This window comes from Melozone crissalis, unplaced genomic scaffold (genome assembly GCF_028551555.1).
Source record: "Melozone crissalis strain CALT ecotype California unplaced genomic scaffold, PUWL_Pcris_2 ptg000016l_1, whole genome shotgun sequence".
In the NCBI taxonomy this organism is placed as follows: domain Eukaryota; kingdom Metazoa; phylum Chordata; class Aves; order Passeriformes; family Passerellidae; genus Melozone; species Melozone crissalis.
Window position 1 is genome coordinate 27,926,492 of NW_026535794.1, and position 13,449 is coordinate 27,939,940.

General features: G+C 38.0%; 1 protein-coding gene across 1 annotated transcript in view; it reads right to left on the minus strand.

Moving 5' to 3' along the window:
• Nucleotides 1-13,449, minus strand: part of THSD7A (thrombospondin type 1 domain containing 7A) — a 191,198-nt gene that overhangs the window by 44,220 nt on the left and 133,529 nt on the right. Inside the window, exons 11-12 of the mRNA XM_054273356.1 lie at nt 11,973-12,105; nt 9,985-10,088 (exon numbers count right to left, since the gene is read on the minus strand). Of these exons, the coding sequence (XP_054129331.1) occupies nt 9,985-10,088; nt 11,973-12,105 (237 nt within the window). The remainder of the gene's footprint in view (nt 1-9,984; nt 10,089-11,972; nt 12,106-13,449) is intronic.

The window sequence follows — 13,449 nt, forward strand, 5'->3', positions numbered from 1 at the left end:
GATTTATCAGCAGATTGAATTTCAGAAAGATGGATAGACTTAAAATTTAGCAGCATATTTGAGTTCTGCATACCACTTAACCCTTTACAACAGTATTGCTGCCTGATGCTATACAGCAGTTTTTGGTCTTAAAAATATTTTAAGAATACAGCGTGTTTCCTAGGGAGAGATCATCAGCCATAAGGGTGCAACTTCATAGAACAGGATAGCCATGTCCTGAATAAAAGCTTCTCACTTAAGAAGAAAAATAAGTTCCTTAAGGAAACACCAGGTCATACAAAATAAGGAGAGGGAACATAAGGATTTACAAAGAATAGGGAGGGCATTAATATAGTCTTTAACAATCACAGAATGGTTCATGTTAAGGGACCACTGGAGGTCCCTGCTCAAGCACGGTCTCTCAGTGTACATGGCACAGAATTGTGCCCAGAAGGATCTTGAATAACTCCAGGGAAGGAGGCTCCACAACTTCTCTGGGCAATCTGTTCCAGTGCTCAGTCATCCTCACTGCAAAAAAGCTCTTCCTCATGTTCAGGTGGAACTTCCTGTGCTTCAGTTTCTGCCTGTTGCCTCTTGTCCCAAAACTTGGCACTGCCAAGAGGAGCCTGGCTCCGTCACCTTGACATCCTCCCTTCAAATACTTACAGGCATTGATGTGATCCCCTCTCAGTCTTCTCAAGGATAACAAGCCTCAGCCTTTCCTCACAAGAGAGATGCTCCAATCCCTGAATCATCATTGCCACCCTCAGCTGGATCTGCTTCAGGAGCTCCATATATCTCTTGTACTGAGGAGCCCAGAACTGGATGCCAGGGGCAGGATCACCTCCCTCAACCTGCCAGCAATGCTCTTCCTAATGCACCCCAGGACACCATTTTTGGCATTTTTGGCCACAAAAGGCATTGCTGGCTCATGGAAAGCTCCTTGTCCACTAGGACCTGCAGGCAGAGCAGCTTTCCAGGAGGTCAGTCCTGGTGCATGGGGTTGGACCCTGCCCTTGTCCTTGTTGAATTTCAGACAGTTCTTCTCTGCCCACCTCTCCCAACTGTCCGGATCCTTCTGAAGGGCTACACAGTCCTCCGAGGTAATAACCACTCATCCCAGTTTTGTATCACCAGCAAACTTGCTGAGGAGGCACCCTACCCCTTAATGAAAGTCAACAATGCTCTATAATTGTTTCTCAAGTTTTTTAAGCATGGTTGCTTATCTATTCTAAGCTCAATAAACCTAACTTTAGGTCCTTCCCCAAAACATCATAAGACTTACTATACAGTAACAAGATAGGAAACTTCTAGCTGTTTGTTCACACAATAGAATTATATTTATGCTTCTTGGCATCTGACAGCACGCAGTAGATGCAGCATCTCAACTGTAAAATAATTTGGGTCACCTATTGTTGCAGTAGCATTGCATCCAAATATTCTGTATTCATAAGAAGGAATATAGCTTTTTATATTACACTCCATAGTTTAAACATAGCTCTTCAATTGTGCTGACAATAATTGCTTTATTAGCATGAATTTAAAAAAAAATCAAGTTCAACTCTTGGAGAAAAGGGGAGTATGAATGCAATACTTCAAAATAAAAGAGAAAACTGCCTATAAGTGGGCAAGAAGAGGGGCAGGTGCCCAGCTCTTCTCTTTGGTGACCACTGAAAGAATGTGAGGGAATGGCTGAGGCTGTGTCAGGAGGTGTTAATTTAGACTTTAGAAAAGGATTCTTCATCCAGTTGGGAGCTGAAACAGGCTTCTCAGGGAAGTGGTCACAAGCCTGACAGAGTTCAAAAAGCATTGGGACAACACTCTCAGGTATATGGTGTGACTCTTGGGGCTGTCGTGTGCAGGGCCAGATGTTGGACTTCAATGATCCTTCCAGGTCCCTTCCAACTCAGGATATTCTATGATTCTATAACTATTTCCTCCTGGAGATAAGAAAAGGAAGCATAGTAAGGGATTTTTTTTTTTTAATTGCTTTAAGGTAATTGTAATGGTCTAGTGACCTATGATTTCTTAAAAAGGCTTTTTAGTCTGGCAGCTCTAAACTAAATTTCTGCCTCATGATGACTTAGGAAGCTGAACTTGCTGACCCATGTGTTCCATTTCAAGTCCATGTCCCTACTAAAGCATACCCAAAGGCCCCAAGGCAATTGTTTTTGCCAAACATCTACTGTAAAACACTGAGAGGGAGGGGGGTGTGTTTTTCCTGAGATACTGGGCAAACAACTTCCCTGATCCTTAACTGCCCTTTGGAGCAGGGCTGCCAGCACTGTTTGTAATAGGCTCAGTACTGCATTAAGTTGTGCTTACTGGGGGACTGGCCAGCTGCACACTGTCTAATACAATTATTCTGTCAAATCCTATTACTATTTGTGTAGTTTACATGAGGAAATATTATTTTCAGATATAATTACAGTGCTTCAGTGAGAAAAATCAAATATCCAAAAATTGAAAATCTGTACTATCAGATTTCTAAGATCACACAAATGTTTTAGAAAACTACAAGTCAAACTGTGATCTTCCAATAGAAGCCTAGGCTATAGCTTTGGATTTTTGTGAGATGCTCTTCTCTGCTAATAGCACACATCAATATCTCTAAGGTAAAACCACAGTTCAGACCAGTTTTACCATGTGGAAATTCACAGAGGTCAAACCTAAATCCTCCGTCTTGAGTTTGGCCTTGCTATATGCACACATTAGCAAAACTAATTGCATTATCTTCACTGCACTCTCAGGGAGATACAGGCCACCATTTTTAGCAGTGAAAACTATACCTAGCCAGTGACTAAAAGACAGTCAACTAACTAGCCTTTAATTGATTTCTTTTAATAACTTTAATTTAATTAATATCCTTTACTAACTTTCTTCAAAAGTTTAATTCTCATTTTACATACTCCCTCTCCATCTAGCTCTTGGATAGGATAAGAAATGTTGTCCACCAAAGAACATTCTTTCTTTCTAGCTAAATTGACTTTTTCTAAAACCAATATTCATTCCCTCCTCTTTCCTAGTTATAAAACATTACTCCATGAGCAGATACCCATTATGTCATAAATTTTTTCAGACTCACATTAATGCATCTAATTTACATCCAGCAGACTCAGGTGAAAAGCTCCCCTGAGAATTAACACTTTGGTTTTTTCCTAGATTAACTGTCAGTTGTACCATAGCAATCAAAGAAGGAAAACTTCATTCTCAAGATCTAAATATTTCACCTTAATAACAATACAAATTAGAGGACAGCGTGGCATACTAAATCAATTCCCAAATCTTAATTTTCACAGTGTCTGTCCATAACTACTCAGCTACTTCTAGTTGATAGGACTTGGGTGATTTGCTCTATATCCCATTTTCCTATTGTTATTTTTCAGATTTGGGTATCAAGGTTTATACTCTTTATGACAGCTGAAAAATGTGTATTTTTCCACTATTAGAAGCAGGGATTTTGCCAACTTCATACATTCCATTAATACACTCTTTTGGCCAGCTAACAGTCTTGACATCTGAAATGCTCTCACTGTTAGAGAAGTTCCTTTTTCCACTCACAAGCTAACCTGGGCAAACTCATCCCTTCTCTCTTTGATCAAGCCTATGGGTATTTAAGTAGATGTTGCTGAGATCAATTATTTACTCACTATACAGAGAAGTGTTTTCAGCTACTATAAAGCTATACCGTACCAGGCTATTTATTTTACTTATACAACCACCTTATATTTATTACAGACATTAGCAGTAAGTGGAAAGAGCATGGTTCCTCCATTACTGAATTAAACATAGTAATTATTAAGTGAAAACATAAAACAAGAGTACAGCTAACAGAAAAATCAAATTTAACATAGAAACCATTCACTTATAAAATTGTTCTAGTATTTAACAATGATTAGCTCCCAGAAGAAAGGTGTGAAATAAATAGCAGTCTAAATTTTATAGACAAGGGACTTTGATGTAATTAAAACTTTGTTGGATGGCATTGTTTCCACCAAGTACCCACAGGAGACTACAGGCTAATATATTTCTTGTTGGCATAATGAAACACTGAGTCTGTATTTTAGCAAGTCATGTCATGTGTGAGTTTATATAAAAACCTTTCCAGTGTTTCATCATTAGCATACTTTACTGACATTTCACTGAGGTGTTAGATTCAGTGCCTCCTATACCTAAAAATTTATTTTTAAATTAAGGTTCTCTATTTTCCTTTCTTTTACAATACATTTGTGATATAATTTTTTTCAATTGCTAACTATTTTTAACAACAAAAATATTTTTTCCAATTCTAGAAAACAAAAATTATTTCAGCACACTAAGTTTTCTTATGCCTTCTATCCATATTGTCTAAGCTATGATTTCATCTATGTTTATTTCTTTCTTTGTGGAACACAGTGGACTAGACAGTGTCAAATTTTGTCACAGTGTGACAAAATATTCCTACCACAAAGTATCTTAAGGAGTATATGCCCTTAATATTGTGAAAATACAAGACTGAGTGCTCTTTATGTTCCAAAGACAATAACAATGTATTTCTGCCAAATAAAGTTGTATGGAGATTGTGGCTCTTTTTTTGCAAATAAAAAGTTATGTTCTCATGTAAACACTGCTTTTGAGCAGTTGTCCAAATTCTTACTTACGACTCCCGCAGTGGATCACTGTACTTTGCAGTGACTAAAACACAAACCAGGCAATAGAGCACTCTCATCTGTTAAGGCTACAGTAAAATAGTAGTTTATAGCTCCATGAAGAGCAGCACTCCATGATTTTGATTTCTTTCCTGTGCTTTCAGTAAGGGCATGTAACACCCACACATCAAAGTCCCCTGCCTCCATAAGCGATGCCTGCAGAGGGAGGCTGCTGTCCCTGTTAAGCTGTGGAATGAGAAAAGAGATTTTGACCACTGGTTCTGCCTTCAAGCCTCCTCACGGCTCTAACAAGCCTGTAAGGCCTCTCTGTGTGCTCATAGCCATCCTGGGACGCTTCCTCCCATTTCTCTTTCAAATAACTACACTCTGTGAATGAAGAACAGTGAGAGCCCAAGACCAGGTCTTTAATAAAGGCCAATTCCCAGTGACATAAAGCAGCTACTCAGGTATTTTCTCTGGAAGCCAGGTTACTTTAACTTCTGTTTAAATTTACAAATAACCTTGCTCTTGCTATAACAGAATATGCTGACATCACAATTTTTATCCCATTCCTCCTACAAAACTCTGAGGAAGATTCATGGTGGCAAGGACTGCAGGCTGTGCATCCTTCTGCAAATCTCTTTTCGGTCACTGGGATGGCCCTTACCATGTGCACCCATCCATACACATCATGATGTGATTCAGTTATTGCAGTTTGGGCACTCAAGCTTCTCATCTGCTACATGTCCTCTTCATTACCATTGGGATGCAGCCCAACAAGCCCTACTTACATTTGCAGGAGCTACTGGCAAAACAAATTTTATTAACTTTCTTAGGTTTTCCTATACAATTCAAAAGGGATTTGAGCTGTACTTCTAAGTTCCTTCACAAGTCACTGAAGCTGAGATTTACTAACTCAGATTTAATGTATGAGCATAACATAACACATACCTGCCTAAATTGTTCACAATTTCAAACTTAGTAGCTTGGGTTTACCAAGCATTTATTCTCTTGTCTAGTTTTTGGCTGGTGGTTGTTGTCTTATTTTCATTTTCTTGTGGGGGTTGGGGGGGGGAAGGGTGTATTTTGTATTTGCCACCACTGTGCCTCTCTCTCTCCTGGATTTCAGGTGACCTATCAATACATCTGATCAAATAATCCTGTTACTTGAGAAAGAGATTATGAAAATAAACATAAATTTTGTTGCAGTCAAATATGGCTTTTTCTCTGTATTTCCTTTTCTTGTTGGGTAGGGTCAAAAAGGAAGTTTCAAACTCCTTGCTGATGCACACATATTATCTCCTCTTGAGGGTTTTGAACAAAAGACAGAAGTCTTAAGTTGCCTCAGATCTGTAATACACTCCTGCTCTGCTTACGCACTGTTAGAAGACATTTTATCAGTGGTACAAATTCAGATTTTCATTCATCATAGGAATTCAATACAATTGTCATGACCACCAACCTTCTTCAAATAAAGTTTATGACTACTGCAATGAATTTGCTACTCAGTATTAAATGCTATTTTACTGTGCTTAGGATTAGATATAAATACTTGCCCCTTATTTGCATGAATAGCTAACAAACACTTTAAAAAATACTTTTAGAGAAAATCTTTTTTAAAACAAAACCCAGAAACCACCAAGCTCTTTTATTCTCTTTCCTGTGCATTGACCCAAGTTACAGTTTTAGGACATTCATTTAACTTGACATGATTTGTAACAAAACCTTCATTATACAAGACAGATAGAAACAAAGCTGTCTTTAGCAATGAATCACTATTCTAAACTTTATGATTCACCCAAGTATCTCTTTAGCCAAGAAGGACGAAATGTGATAAAAAAAATCTGAAGAATGGAAGTGTAAATAGTAAAGCTGTGATACAAAGCAAGGCATGCATATGTTCTAGTTACTCAGAGACTACTAAGACATCTAACTGTAATTTCTAATGATTTCTAACTTCTAGCTTTTCCTTCAGATTTAATTATCTTTCTAACTAAAAGAAAGCAGACTATTTTGTTCAAAATAAACTGCTAATGAATGCATGGTCAGATGTGCCTTTTCCCGGGTGTACATTCCTATACTTTGTCATTTAACACATTTGCTGACAATCTATGTGTTACAGTGTCTGTGTGTGGGCAATCAGATCAGAAGTAGGACAAGCTGATAGCAATGGCAACATCCCCTTGCACTGAAAAAGAGGAACTCAGAACTCTTTCCACAAAGAGGAATGGAATTACTTGCTCTACTGAGTATCAACCCAAAATGAAAGAGCAGTGCATGGGAAACCAAATGGCAGAGATTACTTCTAAAAGATTATTATTTTGCTTTGTCATCAAAAGCAAATTGGCACAAAACAGATGGATCAATGTGTGATTTCTGCATGCATGAGCACCAGAAACTTGAAACAGAACTCTTTCTCAACTGGAAAAAAAATGCTGGTGTGTCAACAATTTTCACAGTATGGTCAATATTTGTACAGAATCCACCAATAAACAGTTAAATGTACTGATCAAAATATCTGTATTACAGTAGCAATCATAAATGCAACACCAGAATGTTATATACCAAATGGATTTCATATTTCAGTGTTTAGCAATTTGTGATTTTGGAGCGGTTAAAAAGAATTGCACAGTAGTAGCTCAGTCTTTTCCGTATCTACATCACATATTAAAGAAATGATATATAGTATAGAATTTTTTAGCAACATATTATCATGCAAAGTTTTCCACAGCCTGTAGAAATTTTATTTAGGAGTAGCCAAGTGTACAAAACGGAGCCAAGAATTAACAGGGAGAGGAGATAAAACTTCTTCTCGAGTCTTCCTTCAGGTGAAATCTCTCTAATACTGTCCAGTGCACAGCTCAGTCAGGCAGATGTTTGCTTTCAGGTCAGCCTCCCTTCAGTGAGCACCTCACATGAAATCAACTCATGTGCAGGGGGCCAAACAAAAAAATGTGTGCCACTTAAAATTCACACATGGCTATTTTGATGGCAGAATTTGAAAGGCAAGAGGGGATAGGGAATTGATACCCTGTGTGGGAGATAAATTATATTATCAAATAAAACACACTATTCATGTTCAAAATGCAATTTTCTGAGGTGTGAATAAAAAGAATTAGCTGATAATCTCTAGTATTAGAGAAGTGTATTTTCCAAAGTGAAATTTACTTTTGTGCAAAAATTCAACTTGTACTTCCAAGTCATATTCATTGTAAAGGGAAAATATTTCACCTCTGTCAATCTGAGGAAAAGCTGTACTACTGTGTTTAGCTGCCACAGATTATCAATTTACATTACTCAGTATAAAAGATATGGTCAACACATTGTGAGGTATTACAACACTGAGACATGATACATAATAAACTTGAGTTGGAAACTTACATTATATGTTAATTTATATCACTTACCTAAATGGGAAAAAATATTGGCCAAAACCCCCTCTGTCCTTAGTGCCTATAACTTTCAACACTGCAGCAGCCTAAACAACATTTAGATTCATATTTTGATATCTGGGCTGAGATACAAATAAACTTCCATTTTCCAACTTGAATAATTTGCTCTGTGAATTCTACAATGGAATTTATATATGGGATAGACCTGAAAAAAAGCAGTAGTAAACAAAAATCTTCCTTTCTAACAATTGATCTCAGAAACATTCACAGAATTCTATCAAAAACACCAGCTTTCTTCAGGCTTAGCTGCTCCAGGGGTTCCTAATTAAGGATTACTCATCCTACCACTTGACCACATTACACTGGAGAGCTACTTGCATTTTATCTGCTTGTGGGAACAAGATTACTGCTTGAATACATCATCTTTCACAAGATCGAAGTCCGTGTAGTACCAAAGGGAAATTCTGCCGGTCTCTTTTAACAGATTTGAAAACGACATGGCCATTAATTTCAAAATCATGTATTACTCTATATATGTGTGCCCTGTACATGTTTGGAATTACATTTAAGAAAATATAAAGAAACTCTCATGACACAAAAGAATAATAAAATCCAATCTGCATGCACTATTATTAACTGACTGTCTTTATTAACTGACTTTGAGACAAAGTCAAGGGATTTAGGTACTACCATGTAAGCACAGAAGATAACACTTTCTACTATTTGAATTCCTACCATCAAAGACAGAAATCTTATTTTCTCAGTGTGCAATCTGAATGTATCCTCCAGAGCTGCTAGAAATAGATTCCATTGTGATAGACCTTTGAAATAATTACTGCAGCCAGAAGTCTTTTGTATTAGCAGGCAATGCCTTCAGGTTTCATTTTGTGGTAAGCTCTAAATTGATCTCCTGTGACACTTTCTGAGTAAGTGGTAGGAGCTACTAGCTTAAGATTTACTCCATAACTTTTTAAGTACACCATGACCTCCTTTAATACTGCAAGGAAGTTAATGACCTGAACATTTCACTTCTGCAGTTAGCAATGTCCTTCCTCGTCAATGGCACAATCCGCTGAGCCAATAGTGCTTTAACAAATACAAGTTTGTACTCAGAAACAACAAAGGAGAAAAGCCTTCCTGGAATTCAAGGTTGACCAGTAGTTCAAAGCAATTCAATTACTATAACAGTAAATAGGAACTGCATTTATTTTCCCATTGAAGGTATTTAATGCACCTAAAAAACCCCTTATTCTGGCTATATTTAACAGAGTCACACATACACAATTCTGTTAAAGCCACAAAATTCTCTATGAAGACAGGTGACAGTAAAGCTGATTTGGATGTAAAAATTATTTGCTATATAATGGAAATGGTGCAAAAATATCTGGATCATTGGGCTCAAAGGGTCAGTGGTTCAGAAGTCTAACCAGCAGTTGGTTAAGATTGTTTCACCTCAGTGGTTAACTCCAGGCACAGTTCTGTTTAGTCTCTTTAACAACCTGTACAGAAAGCATGCTCAGCAAGTTTGAGGACAATGACAGTTTTAGCAGTCAGTACCTACCTGGAAGGACTGCCATTCAAAGGACCTTCACAACCTGGAGAAATGGGCTGGCACTGAATTCTAAAGTGTAAATGCAAAGTCTTCAATCTCATGCTCCCATTGCTCTCTGTAACTATTTTAATTTGAGAGTATAGAGAAGAAATAGCCAAAATGCTCCCGGAGATGTGCAGAGAAAGGATAAGGGGTCACAGACACAAATTGCATCAGGGAACAAGTGCCAGAAGAGTCTGTAGGATCTCCATGCTGGCAGAGACTCCAAACATACTGAAACATAGCCCTGAGCACTTTCAGTGTTTTCCTTTGCTGACACACATAAAGATAGATTAAATTAATGTTAGGTTACAAGGCCTAAAATGTAAGGCATTTCCCACACCAGTGCATCTATAGATTTCTGAGAATAAATGACAGCAACAAAGGGTCTAACCTCTTGCTTGTAGCCCAGGTCCACAAGTCTCCTGTGCTCCTGGACTGTCTTGGCGCACGTACCATGGTACCAGTTGGCACCTGCGCCATTTGTGTGTCTTCCACCTGAAATGAGAGGGGAGGAAATCCATCTAAACCTTCAGGCAGCACAAGTGCTAGATAAGTGTTATAAACCACCATAAGCTATTGTTTATTTTTACTAATTGGTAACGGGAAATTCACAAACAACCAATAACAGTATCATAAACTTATCCCTACTCTCTTAATTTTTTTTTCTTCTTTTAGGATGAGACCATTAAGAACACATGGAAGAAAGGAGGAAGCAAAGGTAGAAAGAAAAAAGGAGAAATAAGAAACAGAAAGGAAAGGTAGCTGCAGGAAAGTATTGGGACAGTGGGCTTGAGTGACTGCAAGGGTGCCTCAGGAAATTCCTTGGATCTTGGGTTGCTGAGTGGCAACACCTTGCAAATGTGGAGCCAGCTAAGAAAACCAACACAATGGGTCCACCATATCAAAAATAAAACACAAACAAAAAGAATTTGCAAAAACTCATCCGTAACAAATACAATATTGCACTGCTTAAATTATTCTATCATTAATATAAACTGCTATGAAACTTTTACAAAGTTCGCTGCTGGTGCTGTACAATACCTCAGCCCTTAAATATAACAAATCCAGCCAAGTCTGTTTGTTGTCACAACTCTGCAATAATCCACAGCTCCAGTCATCAGCAGTTTGCATGTTTAAAAGTATCTTGATGGTTTTGCACCCAGAGTTTCATTGCAACCTGCCTCTATAGGACAGCAACTAAGGCACAAGCCAGCTGAGTGTGTGAGTCCATCTGTTGCAGCATGTGTGCAGGTCAGAAAGATGCTAAAGGAAATATATGGAACATGTGTTTAGTATTAGTTCATGTCATGAAATATAAATGACCCCATCTACCACTCTCTAGCAACTCTTCTTTCTTATGCTCAGCACATTATCATGTAGCTCAGATACTGAGGATACTAAAAAGATGAGGAGCAGCCAGCATTTTAAAAGACAAAACTCCAGCTCTCATTCTGACTATAAAAAGTTCTTGATCTCTATTTCTCTGGTGTTTAGAGTGCTGATTTTTGTAGCTCCCCAATGCCCTTTTCAATCTTTTCATATCTTTTAGTTGCATAGAGTGTGATCTCCTAATGAATTTGCAATGATAATTCTTATGAGATGATGAAAGCAACACATTACTTTAATCTCAATTTCCTTTCATTAAGCTAAGCTTAAATTCTATTTGTACCTCTGCAACAGATAGTAGCTTCATAGGAGTTATTATTCATTTAAAAATATATTTTTTATTATTTTGTCAAGTAAATCTAACTAATGGCATCAGAATTTTCTAAACTTTGTCTCCATTAACAACAAGTTCTTCTTGTATGTCTAGACCTTCCCACACACTCAGATAGATATTACAGAACTAACCAAACCTGTTCTTAAGCAAAAATTGTTCCACCCTCTGGAATAGTCCTCAACATTCTGTGATGAAGATCAGGGCAATGCAGAGGACACAGGGCATATGGGGGGATCTTCAGCTCTGGACTGTCTCAGGGCTTAGAGGGATAGAAAAATCAAGGCTATGGTAGGTTGAACAGTGTGGCACCAGGAATCAGCTCTCCTAAACATATAAGCTTGAAGTTCAGCACTTTGGATATTTTAGAAACATCTGCTTTACGTGTTTAGAATGTCAAAACAGTTTCTACGAAAAATTTATTCTGGAAAGTAATTCTTAGTTCTTGCAATGTTCTTTCCAAGGAGCTGGAACAAAATGTACCACTGATTCCCTGTGGCCCCAACGGAGTCTATATATCTGTTGTGAAATCTTGATTCAGATGTGTATCCTACTTTTCTAAATAGTCCATGGTAGAAAAACAACTACTGCTAAGTAACGGAATTCAGCAAGCTCTAGAAGTAGTACAAGTTTTAAAAATCATGGTTGATTGTCTCACATACCTGTAACTATGACAGACAGGAGAAGCTTCACATTCCCTTTCCTCAAACAAAGAGTCTGGGCACTCCCGACCCCCATTGGCAGGGAGCTGGATGATGACTCGGTGACGGGACTGCTTCCTGACTGTGACACCCCCTGCAAAGAGTACAATAGCTGGTTTCTACTGCTGCTACTTAAGGTTGAAAGTAATTAGGGTGAAAACAAGGTCTTTGAACCAATTGCCATAATATTGACATGCTATTTTACCCATAAGCAGAAAAATTAAGCCTAATAGAAAAAACACTTTAATTTCATCTCAAAGCCAGAAAGCAGAACTAAACAGAAAGCAATACCAGCAATACTGAACAAATGAACAGTTCACGAGAACAAAAACTAAGCTTGATTAGTTTGCTGCTACACTTTACAGTTTGAAGGTGTAAGCTTGTTCTAAACATTTACATGTAAAACTAGAAACAGAAATTCTACTCTAGAATTCCTTTACAGTCTGCAGTTTTTAATTATTATGGTCATCCATTATTAATGCTAAACAGGAAATAGTTCCTGTAGGAATTTTGATTTCAGTCATCTTCAGGTATCATTTCTTCAGGCAGAAAATCAAGAGAAAAGCTACAGATCTGTATTAGTTCCACAGCAATGCCTATGTTAGGTAAAAATCTTGGAGGGTTTTATTTTTTTCACAGAGAGCAGTAGAGCAGACATTTGGCTGACTGGGCTGATATCAGCTTTGGGTGGGTTATTACAGCAGCTGCAGCTTGTCTGATCACAGAAGCGTGCTGGACCACGGCCAAGCAATTGTAATTAGGAGTGAGCAGTAGGAGAATCCCGGCGGTGGCTCTCCACCACCTGGCCCCTCTTCAGCCCAGAGGAAACCCTTCACTCCCCAGTCAAACAGCTCCAGGAGATGCCAGGAGCTGGCACAAGGGGCAAGACAGACGTGCAGCCCAGCAAAGCCACTGACCTTCTTGCTGGCACAAATGGGTAAACCCCATGAAATAAAAATTGTTCTTGTAGTATGGACTCCCTGAATAGAAAAAACACTCATAGTTCACAAATATACTGTTTTATAGAAGCTTGTACAATAGTTTGTGGCAAATATTCAGGAAGATATGCTCATTGCATCAAGAACTTTCTTAAAACCCACAGAAATGGGAACAGAAAAGGATGGCAATTTTGCCCAGTATGATCTCCTCCAACAAAAATATTTCAGAAAGAACAATTAATACTGCTACAAAATAACACATATATAATAATGAATAACTGTTTCATAGATTCAATTCCCTGCTCTTTTTCAAAGGTTATGAATTTAGTCTTCCTAACCCCTTTTTTTCATTTGTTAGAATGCATTGAACACTGATAGGAATTACTGCAAAAATGCCTTTATGCCAGTGTCCTTTACCAAGCATAAAGAATTGGCCGTGACAGCCCAAGTCTGCTTGTTTGATGTAACAATATCTTTTACATTCTGAGAGTAGCTGTGAG